Source organism: Coregonus lavaretus (assembly GCF_964263955.1).
Source record: "Coregonus lavaretus genome assembly, chromosome: 14".
In the NCBI taxonomy this organism is placed as follows: domain Eukaryota; kingdom Metazoa; phylum Chordata; class Actinopteri; order Salmoniformes; family Salmonidae; genus Coregonus; species Coregonus lavaretus.
In genome coordinates, this window is record NC_140001.1 from 45,547,851 (window position 1) to 45,560,319 (window position 12,469).

The window sequence follows — 12,469 nt, forward strand, 5'->3', positions numbered from 1 at the left end:
CGCCCAAGAGCGACGTCGATCGCCGCGTGACTCCAGACCGCCAGCATCCGTCCATTCAGGTAAAACAACATAACAATTGAAATTGCATGAACTTAGAAGGTAGACTGACACCATTAAACAGTTGGGAATTGGTCACAGAAGGGACTTGAACTCTCAACCTTTGTGGCGAAAAGTAACTGCAATGATCACTTAGCCATAATATGCCATTTAGCAGACGCTTTTATCCAAAGCGACTTACAGTCATGCGTGCATAAATGTTTGTGTGGTCCCGGGGATCGAACCCACTACCCTGGCGTTACAAGCGCCATGCTCTACCAGCTGAGCTACAGAGGACCACAGCCATCCTAGAAGTTGGCAGGTTTTTAGGTAAAATGGGAATGTAGTTCCTCAACAGGTCAGATATTTGGGGATGGTGTTTAAAATATCCTCTGTGCAATATATTTAATGCTGAGTGCCTAACAAAGACTCATACAGTCACATTTTCTAAAAACTTGGTATGTCTTGGCCAGGATCGAACACCCAACCTTCTGACTTCAAAACAGAACTCTTACCACAAGACTAAAGGGTAGGCTCAATATATGGGAACAATACCAAAGTACAGGTTGATGACTGAGAGGTGCAAGCCAACAACATTATTCATCAAGGCAGGGACGTCATCAATCAAGTCGGAGGACAAGGAGGGGGGAGGAAAGGCTAAATCTATCCAAATGCAAAAATTACTGAAGATGAGTCTCTGCTCTCAATACTCTGCTAGACTCTAAGACACACAACCACCAAGATAGCTCTCAGAGATTTATTGGACATTATACATTTCCATTTTCCAGAGGGGACAAACAACGTTCCCAAACGTCTCTACAGTCGTGGTCAAAAGTTTTGAGAATTACACAATTATTAATTTTCACAAAGTCTGCTGCCTCAGTTTTTATGATGGCAATGTGCATATACTCCAGAATGTTGTGAAGAATGATCAGATGAATTGCAATTCATTGCAAAGTCCCTCTTTGCCATGAAAATGAACTTAATCCCAAAAAAAACATTTCCACTGCATTTCAGCCCTGCCACAAAAGGACCAGCTGACATCATGTCAGTGATTATCTCGTTAACACAGGTGAGAGTGTTGACGAGGACAAGGTTGGAGATCACTCTGTCATGCTGATTGAGTTAGAATAACAGACTGGAAGCTTTAAAAGGAGGGTGGTGCTTGAAATCATTGTTCTTCCTCTGTTAACCATGGTTACCTGCAAGGAAACACGTGCCGTCATCATTGCTTTGCACAAAAAGGGCTTCACAGGCAAGGATATTGCTGCTAGTAAGATTGCTGCTAAATCAACCATTTATCGGATCATCAAGAACTTCAAGGAGAGAGGTTCAATTGTTGTGAAGGAGGCTTCAGGGTGCCCAAGAAAGTCCAGCAAGCGCCAGGACCGTCTCCTAAAGTTGATTCAGCTGCGGGATCGGGGCACCACCAGTGCAGAGCTTTCTCAGGAATGGCAGCAGGCAGGTGTGAGTGCATCTGCACGCACAGTGAGGCGAAGACTTTTGGAGGATGGCCTGGTGTCAAGAAGGGCAGCGAGGAAGCCACTTCTCTCCAGGAAAAACATCAGGGACAGACTGATATTCTGCAAAAGGTACAGGGTTTGGACTGCTGAGGACTGGGGTAAAGTCATTTTCTCAGATGAATCCCCTTTCCGATTGTTTGGGACATCTGGAAAAAAGCTTGTCCGGAGAAGACAAGGTGAGCGCTACCATCAGTCCTGTGTCATGCCAACAGTAAAGCATCCTGAGACCATTCATGTGTGGGGTTGCTTCTCAGCCAAGGGAGTGGGCTCACTCACATTTTTGCCTAAGAACACAGCCATGAATAAAGAATGGTACCAACACATCCTCCGAGAGCAACTTCTCCCAACCATCCAAGAACAGTTTGGTGACAAACAATGCCTTTTCCAGCATGATGGAGCACCTTGCCATAAGGCAAAAGTGATAACTAAGTGGCTCGGGGAACAAAACATCGATATTTTGGGTCCATGGCCAGGAAACTCCCCAGACCTTAGTCCCATTGAGAACTTGTGGTCAATCCTCAAGAGGCGGGTGGACAAATAAAACACCACAAATTCTGACAAACTCCAAGCATTGATTATGCAAGAATGGGCTATCATCAGTGTCAAGTGTCAATGTGCAGCGGTAGGACGGAGTCAGGCGCAGGACACAGAACTGAGTAAATGACGTACTTTACTCGAAAAATAAACAACACTAATTTCCATGCAGGGAAAACACACCAGCTCACATAAGTCTTAGACACAAAACAAAGAACAAACACGCACAAAACCATGTGGGAACCAGAGGGTTAAATAGGGAAATAATATAATGTAATGGGAACCAGGTGTGTACAATCAAGACAAAACAAATGGAAAAAGAAACGTAGATCGGTGGCAGCTAGAAAGCCGGTGACGACGACCGCCGAACGCCGCCCAAACAAGGAGAGGCACCAACTTCGGCGGAAGTCGTGACAATCAGTCAGGATGTGGCCCAGAAGTTAATTGACAGCATGCCAGGGTGGATTGCAGAGGTCTTGAATACGAAGGGTCAACACTACAAATATTGACTCTTTGCATAAACGTAATGTAATTGTCAATAAAAGCCTTTGACACTTATGGAATGCTTGTAATTATACTTCAGTAAACCATAGTAACATCTGACAATTATGCAAAGAGTCAATATTTGTAGTGTTGACCCTTCATATTCAAGACCACTGCAATCCGCCCTGGCATGCTGTCAATTAACTTCTGGGCCTTCAAATTACAACTCAGAAAATAATAACGTGAACTGGAGTAAAGCTATGGACGCTTCCCAATACCCTGGTTATTCCTCAAACTACTGGTACCCCCAGTCACATTCCACAGCAGGGCACTATGCAAATGCCTATCCTTCAGGATCTGACATGCAGCCACCTTACAACCCACAGGCAATGCAAGCATATCCAAATGGCCACGGTGTCTATAACCCTGGTCCAGGCCAGTATCCGGCAAGTTCTTTCCACCCATCCAATCCATTTTACTGTGCAGACCAGATGTCTCCCAGGCAGGCCCCAGGCCAGTACCCTAGCCAGGGCTGCCCAGGACCAGAGCAGAGCACAGGGGGGTCAGGACAACCACACGCCCAGCACCAACATCCGCACCACCACTATCCTGGACCACACTGTCAAGGGGCCTCTAGCTATCTTCCTGGTTCTTACCCGCACTATGGGGAAGGTGGTCCTGTGTTGCCCCCATACCCCACTGGACAAGCCATTCACCATAGGCCACAGGCTGAGGCTTGGGCCCACTCGGGTGGGTATGGGGGGCCGCCAGGCTCGCAGTGGTGGCCAGGCACCCAACCTCCACACAGCCACTATGGGACCCCTGTCTGCCCCCAACAACCCCCAGCCTGGCCAGGGACTGGCACTGGAGCACCACCCCCCTATGAAGCCAAGGACCAGCACTACCCAGGACCCCATCAGCACCAGCGTGACCCACAGGTGGGACCCAAACCCAGACCGGCCCACTCCCCTAACCCCACTAATGGCAAGCCTGTTGACTTCAGCTCACCTCCCCAGATGTACAATAAACCAGGGTGGGGGGGGGGGGGGGGGGGGGGGGGGCGCAGGAGCCAAAGCCTTCCCAGGGTGAGCCTCCACCCCCAGTCCCAGCTCCAGCCCAACCCCAGGGACCGATCGGGCCTCAGTGCCTGAGCGACAACCCTAGCCTGGCCAAAGTCCAGCAGGTCATTGCCCGGGTGCTTTTGCTCCATGAGGATGTGGACGAGTTTGTGGGTAAAAAATCAGACAAGAGTTACAGGTACCTAGAGGAACTACTGGCCAAGGAGCTACTGGTGCTGGATTCAGTGGAGACTCAGGGACAGGAAGTGGTAAGGCAGGCCCGAAAGGAAGCTGTGCAGAGGATCCAGGCCATACTGGACCAGCTGGAGAAAAAGGCCTTCTGAACTGAACCGGTTCTGTATATGGACGGGTCTTACTGTTCTTTTTCTTGTGACATTTGAATCTTCCACAGTCAGGTTGTGGGCCTTATTTCAGATTTAAACCGGTCCCTTAGAATTCATTGGAGTACTAAGTCCTTGTTTGTTGACTACACCTCCCGGATCAGAAAGGTTTAGATAGGCTGATTGTCAACAAGGGCGTAGGGGTTGGTTTGGAATCGGGCCAGTTTGGGCTACTTTATGCAGGTGTGATCACAACATAGTCCCCTGTAGCTCAGTTGGTAGAGCATGGATGTGCAACGCCAGGGTTGTGGGTTCGTTTCCTACGGGGGGCCAGTATGAAAATGTATGCACTCACTAACTGTGAGTCGCTCTGGATAAGAGTGTCTGCTAAATGACTAAAATGTATCTAAAAACACTGAAGCAGCAAACTTTGTGAAGACCAATACTTGTGTCATTCTCAAAACTTTTGACCACGACTGTACAGGTTTATGAAGAATTTTGACTGTAATTACACTTTTGAAATGCAGTATATTTGTCCAACATGCCAGTATTTATTTGGCAGTGAAGTGCCAGATCATTGCACATCATGTGGTTGGCTCCCTGGGGATATGACATCTCTTGTCAAAAGTGGATCAGTGCTCATGAAATTGTCAGTCATAAAACAACTAGAGGAAAAGTTATCAGACCCTAAATTCTGCAAAGCAATAGAATATAAGTATTTTAGGTCCAAGTGCAGCCCAGATAGTATAGATGACATTTATGATGGTGCACTATACAAGTCAATAGATGCCCTTAATGACAGTGATTTAATTAACCTTTCACTCTCATGTAATGTGGATGGCGTTCCAATATTCAAGTCCTCTCCCTTTCACATCTGGCCCCCACAAGTTACAGTTAATGAACTTCCCCAGAACATAAGAGCGAAGCATATCATTCTTGTGGGGCTGTGGTTTGGGCCAAAGAGCCCAGAAATGAATTATTTCCTTCAGCCCTTTGTGGATGAGTGTGTTTCACTTGAGGGTGAGGGCTTGACATTCCAGTTGAGAGGGACACCCACAAATGTACAGTGGGGAAAAAAAGTATTTAGTCAGCAACCAATTGTGCAAGTTCTCCCACTTAAAAAGATGAGAGAGGCCTGTAATTTTCATCATAGGTACACATCAACTATGACAGACAAAATGAGAAAAAAAAATCCAGAAAATCACATTGTAGGATTTTTAATGAATTTATTGGCATATGATGGTGGAAAATAAGTATTTGGTCAATAACAAAAGTTTCTCAATACTTTGTTATATACCCTTTGTTGGCAATGACACAGGTCAAACGTTTTCTGTAAGTCTTCACAAGGTTTTCACACACTGTTGCTGGTATTTTGGCCCATTCCTCCATGCAGATCTCCTCTAGAGCAGTGATGTTTTGGGGCTGTCGCTGGGCAACACAGACTTTCAACTCCCTCCAAAGATTTTCTATGGGGTTGAGATCTGGAGACTGGCTAGGCCACTCCAGGACCTTGAAATGCTTTTTACGAAGCCACTCCTTCGTTGCCCGGGCGGTGTGTTTGGGATCATTGTCATGCTGAAAGACCCAGCCACGTTTCATCTTCAATGCCCTTGCTGATGGAAGGAGGGTTTCACTCAAAATCTCACGATACATGGCCCCATTCATTCTTTCCTTTACACGGATCAGTCGTCCTGGTCCCTTTGCAGAAAAACAGCCCCAAAGCATGATGTTTCCAACCCCATGCTTCACAGTAGGTATGGTGTTCTTTGGATGCAACTCAGCATTCTTTGTCCTCCAAACATGACGAGTTGAGTTTTTACCAAAAAGTTATATTTTGGTTTCATCTGACCATATGACATTCTCCCAATCCTCTTCTGGATCATCCAAATGCACTTCAGACGGGCCTGGACATGTACTGGCTTAAGCAGGGGGACACGTCTCGCACTGCAGGATTTGAGTCCCTGGCGGCGTAGTGTGTTACTGATGGTTGGCTTTGTTACTTTGGTCCCAGCTCTCTGCAGGTCATTCACTAGGTCCCCCCGTGTGGTTCTGGGATTTTTGCTCACCGTTCTTGTGATCATTTTGACCCCACGGGGTGAGATCTTGCGTGGAGCCCCAGATCGAGGGAGATTATCAGTGGTCTTGTATGTCTTCCATTTCCTAATAATTGCTCCCACAGTTGATTTATTCAAACCAAGCTGCTTACCTATTGCAGATTCAGTCTTGCCAGCCTGGTGCAGGTCTACAATTTTGTTTTTGGTGTCCTTTGACAGCTCTTTGGTCTTGGCCATTGTGAAGTTTGGAGTGTGACTGTTTGAGGTTGTGGACAGGTGTATTTTATACTGATAACAAGTTCAAACAGGTGCCATTAATACAGGTAACGAGTGGAGGACAGAGGAGCCTCTGAAAGAAGAAGTTACAGGTCTGTGAGAGCCAGAAATCTTGCTTGTTTGTAGGTGACCAAATACTTATTTTCCACCATAATTTGCAAATAAATTCATTAAAAATCCTACAATGGGATTTTCTGGATTTTTTTTCCTCAATTTGTCTGTCATAGTTGACGTGTACCTATGATGAAAATTACAGGCCTCTCTCATCTTTTTAAGTGGGAGAACTTGCACAATTGGTGGCTGACTAAATACTTGTTTTCCCCACTGTACGTGTGTACAGTTTACTATGTATTTGTGATTCCCCTGCTCACTGCGAAGTACAGAATATCAAACAGTTCAATGGTGAACATGGGTGCAATTGGTGCTATCACAAAGGAGAAGTGGTAGAAAAGGGTAATGGGTTCACTAGAGAGTATCCGCTTGAGAGTGAGCCAGAGCCACACACACACACTAAAGACCACAGAGAGGTTGCCTTGGTGGTAAATCAGGGAACATCATACATGGTGTTAAGGGCCCATCTCCTTTAATGTTCCTTACTGTTTTCAACATGATTGCAGGGTTTGCTTTTGATTACATGCACAGCATCTTACTTTGCAAATGTCGGCAAATGACTACACTATGGTTTGAGTCCAAATATCACCCTGAGTCCTGATACATTGGAAGAGAAATAGAGCACATAAATAAAAGATTGCGTGCCATAAAACCACATGTAAATGTGACAAGACCACCACGCTCAATTCATCCCGAGACTACTCACTATTACATTCAGCACAGAATCAAACCAAGCTAGCAAAAGGTTTGTTGAAGAAATGTTAAGGGGCTACAAACTTGCCAACAAATGTGGAGAAAAGGAGTGTATTTTTACTAGGGTATCCTGTTGCACGGAACCCTACATCAAGGGAGGCTTTTCTCCTTGGAGAGTCAGACGTTACTTACAAAGAACCATGTCAATTTCACTATAGGGCGATCATTAATGGGAATGGCATTCATTCCAAAACAGGAAGTACCTTATCGAAACGAGTAAACCATGTAGTGGTCACCCAACATGGATCAGTGGGGACGGTCAGGTCTTTTGTTGACGTTGGCAGTGAAGTGGGCTTCGCTTTTATAGACCCAGTGACAGTAACCGAAAGGTCGCTGGTTCTAATCCCCGAGCCGACTAGGTGAAAAATCTGTCGATGTGCCCTTAAGCAAGGCACTTAACCCTAATTGCTCCTGTAAGTCGCTCTGGATAAGAGCGTCTGCTAAATGACGTAAATGTAAATGTAATGTAAAATGACAACAAGATGCACAATAACCAACCTAGAGACAGGAGGCACTGCCTCTGGGATTCTTAAAGAGGTTGGCATTTCAAATGAGGTTAAATTAATCAAATACACAGACATCCTTACCACCTGTGTTTACCTGAAAGACATCCCAGGTGTACAAGGGAACTACATCTGTTTACAGCCTAACAAATGGGAGGTAGACTGAGAAAGGATTGAACTGCTTAACTTAACTGTATACAACTTTTTTTTACATTGTATTTATTTATTCAGAGTATGTATGAATTAAGGTGTTTCTTAAACTGGCAGTATGATATATAAATGCATTATTACATTATAACATTGACTGAACTGTGGGCCTACTGAAATCATTATTATTTGTGTTGGTATCCATCAAATAAAAATAGCATACACTATATTTATTGCATGTGGACATTTCCCATCTGCTGAGTTGAAATGTCTGATATTGCACTATATTTCAAAAGTGTATTTTCTCTGTTGTCACAACATACTGTATCACAAATCCAAAGTTAACTTGAAATTGCCATTGTACTTGGTCCTGCAGGAATTGCCATATCCTGCTGGAATATCAAAATCCAGGACGGAGTTTGGGAAACCCTGCTCTAAGGGAAGTGTTTTGTCATTTTAGAGAAGTTCAAGGATGGGAAAATGGAATGTCTATTAATTAGATGCATGTTACATTTTCTTGTGGCATAGATTGTTTAACTATAGTTTAAATCAAATCTCTTTTGGCACTTTTCAGCTTTTTTGCATTTATAGCATTCCAATTGTTTATCTACATCAACAACACAAAATATTGATGTATGCCCACACCCCCTTCATCTATTGTCTTTTGTTAAATGTGTTTTTGTTTAAAATGTTATTTCTGGATATGTATGATCTTCTTTTACATCCATAATTTATTGTAAACATTGATAGTGAGACACATAGTCATGTTTGGCCTCATACAGCTAAAGTATTTCCATGGAATACTCACAGGTTGTAACAGTAGACAGTGGTAGTTTTGGCTAAAGCTTTATACTGTACAAGGAATGATGGTGGAACCACATAATAAAGAAGATAAATGTATTTACGATCAACTGGTGATTATTAGGTTGTCTGAAGATCCATAGGCCTATGCTACTTTCCATCCATTTGTCATGCTGTAGGCCTATCAACTGAAGTTTACTTGCAGCCTTCAGCTTTAATCGATGATACCATACTGACCTCCACTGGCTGTGTATGGTCTATGATCCAGATTGACTTCAAATCAATTGTTATTTGTCACATGCGCTGAATACAACAGGTGTAGACCTTACAGTGAAATGCTTACTTACAAGCCCTTAACCAACAATGCCGTTTTAAGAAAAGTAAGTGTAAAGTAAAAAATAGATAACCAAAAAATTAAAATAACAAATAATTAAAGAGCAGCAGTAAAATAAAAGTAGCATGAGTTGCATGAGTTAAAGGTCCAATGCAGCTGTTTTCATCTCAATATAAAATCATTGCTGGGTAACAATTAAGTACCTTACTGTGATTGTTTTAAATTAAAATGGTCAAAAAGAAACAAAAGAAACTTCATAGAGAAAAGCTTTCTCAAGCAAGAACATTGCTAGGACTGTCGGAGTGGTCTGAGAGAGGGGCCTAATTGGAGGCGCTTAATGGGAAGGATGTGTAACCTGAAAACAAGCTGTTATTGGCAGAGAGGGCAAGCTCTCTTTGTTATTGGTCTATGAACTTATATAGGCGGTCCAAAACCCCCACCCAGCCAAACAAGCGACTCTTAAAAGCGCATTTAATTTTCACAATTTCACAGTACAATTCCAACCTCATAGTGTGGTAAAATATATAAAACACAGGAAAATCACGTTTTTGACTGCACTGCCCCTTTAATTGTCTTATAACGCAGACTCCTCCACAATACTGACACTGATCAGAGATAAATATAATTCCACATTATTTTCAAAAAGTATAATAATATAAAAGGGCATTTCATTTTGTGCATTGGTTGTATGTGTGGCGAATGGCTTCTATTTCTGATGTTGATGCTCTGCCTAAACTGTATAAACTGTATGAACTGAAATAGCCAGTTGGAGGAGCAAGTCTAGTCTACATTTTATGAGTGAAATGTAAATTAGAGTAACGGTAGAAAGTAGCAATTAGAAGTCCAAGGACCAGTGGGGTGTCGGATATCACCGGTTTCGATCCCAGTTCTGAGAAAGCGCCAGGCCTACCCATCTCACCAGTCTAGTTCGACCGCCCAGGTGGGTTTCTGTCAGACGACTATATCATACACAGGGAGAGGGAAGTTGGTCATAAGGTAATTGGCAGAAAGAAAACAGGTGGATTAAATCAACAGCAGGTAAGCAACATTTTGTAATAAAACATCAACTGAATTGTCACATTTAGGAATAGATCCAGATGTTTCAATAAATGTGCTTCTGCGGATGTGTGTAATATGATACATCTGATGCAGATAGCTTACTTTTAGGGATGTTAAACTGCAAACTGGTACAATCAGGCTCAGAAACAACGATCAATCCGTAAAAGTTAAATTGTTTCATTTTGATAGACAGGTTGTGCCAATATCTGTTATTGATCAGGAGATAGATTATCAGGATGGAAATGGCGTGTGTCTTTATCCCAAATGTTCCCGAACGTAGCCTACCTCCTCTCGTCCAAAGTGGCCATATGTTGGACTGCATCCCAGAATTATTTGGAACATTTTTAACAATCAGACGAAAAGACATGCATTTTGATTTAGTGTACTCAAGAGTTGATAACCAGATAAGAAATAAATCAGGTTAAGAAAAAAATATTATCAAAGACCAAAACACCTAACCTGTCTCCTAAAGATAGGTCTGAACACTTAGCCTATCCTTTGTGCTTTATCTGCAAACCTGTAAAACTCTACAGCCATGAAATGGTGTACAGTATATAGGGTAGGCTATGCAGATATATTTAGAACACATTCTTCTTCTGTTAGGTCACTGTAACTGACTGTCACCCGTTTGTCCTCATTCCAGGTGAGTGACAGTGAGAGAAGATATCCAAACATGTTCAAGCTGAACAGCAAGACGATGTAAGTCTGGCCCAGTGACCACGTGTGAAAGAGGTATTATATTTCCACCACTCTTTTGTTGTTTTGTTAAAATGATTATTCCTGCAAAGTTACTGTTGTCTCTTGCCAAAATGTTGTAAAGATGTTATGGTCATTTGGTAAAGGAAGATAATGTCAGATTTTTTCTTTTTACAGAACACTAAACTTCTAGATCTTTCCCCACATCAGGCACTGTTTGTAAAAGAAAATGATTCTATTTTATACAGAACATGAAGTTTGGGAGGAAAGTTTAATTTAATTGATTTAACCACCAGGATAATCCACTCACTAACAATTGTCAATGCTGAACAGCAACCTGGTACAATCAGGCTCATAGTCCCAGTCGGTAGGAATAACAACCTGTGCTTACCTAGGTTACCCCATTGGCTCACAGCAAAAACGTGACTCTTTTTAAACTCAATTTCCTTATTGTCTGCTTGTTTTAGTCAATTACAAAACTACATTTACGAGTACAACATGTCTAAAGATTCCTTTTAAACTTTGCCTGCTCCAGACTATTCTCACTACTCACCAAAAACATGTAATATTGTAGGACTTCCCTCAAGCCCCTTTTCATGCCCCTTTTCACGTGGCTGCTAGCTAGCTACCGACCGGAACGTTACGCTAGCCTAGACCAACACAAACAAATAGACTATACAGCTACAAGTGGTGAGTGGAGTTACAAATGGACTATAGTAAACAAGTTAAATGTCTTACCTGTGATGAAATGTTTTCCACACACATAGCTACGTGTAGCCTATTTAGACACCGGGTCCCTACATTTCCCACTCTCCCACGCTGAATAGCTTGAAGCCACAGGGCTCTTCTCACAGGCTCTATTTCCCTACGTGGAAGCATTGCGATCCGTAGGTCGGGATTTTTGACCTGGTTACATGTACATTGAACAACACAACTTTTCGGCATGTTTTGTTATTTCTGTATAACAAAAGATCGACAAAGAAGTTGGCTCTTTTACAATGGGGATGAATGGGAAAGAATGTTTGTTTTCCCCAATTTGTGGGCGTGGTCGTGGGAATTCCTTAATACGTGCATATCGACTCTGAGTATATGGATCAGAAACTATAATAAATCAGTGAATCTCAATTCCACAAGAGGTTTGGGTGAATTAGAGACGTGTAGGTTCTTTGCATTATCTGCGTGGTAACAGGGTATCTGGTAGGCCTATTGTTCTCTTGCCATGGTTTCTACACTTAACACCCAGGAATCTCAAGCAGCCCCTAATTGAAGGTAGTTTGCATGCTGCTGCTGCTGCTGCTGCTACTGCTACTGCTACTGCTACTACTTCTACTACTACTTCTACTACTGCTACTGCTGCTACTACTACTACTACTACTACTGCTACTACTACTACTAATACTATTACTACTACTACTACTGCTACTACTACTGCTGCTGCTACTACTGCAGCTGCTACTACTACTACTGCTACTGCTGCTGCTATTACTGCTACTGCTACTACTGCTACTGCTACTACAACTGCTACTGCTACTGCTACTACTACTGCTACTGCTACTGCTACTACTGTCATCAAGAAAAGGGACCAACTGTCATTTGTGTTAGATTGCTGTAGGCCTACATGCCTGGCTTAAAAATTGAAATGGGGTATCACATTCCATACTGCTAGTGCTGATGAGGTGAACCTAATGGCTCATCTTTTGGTAATATATTTGTACCAGCATGTTCTAATAACAGCCTCTCTTTGTCTGTCTGTCTGTCTG

General features: G+C 43.0%; 1 protein-coding gene across 1 annotated transcript; it reads left to right on the forward strand.

Annotated features, from left to right (window-relative positions):
* Positions 1-2,792: 2,792 nt before the first annotated feature.
* Positions 2,793-4,328, forward strand: LOC311141495 (BAG family molecular chaperone regulator 4-like). Its single transcript, XM_084176838.1, is given in 2 exon segments — positions 2,793-3,608; positions 3,611-4,328. Coding segments are annotated over 2 exon segments (1,140 nt in total). The 5' UTR covers positions 2,793-2,836; the 3' UTR covers positions 3,979-4,328.
* Positions 4,329-12,469: the final 8,141 nt, after the last annotated feature.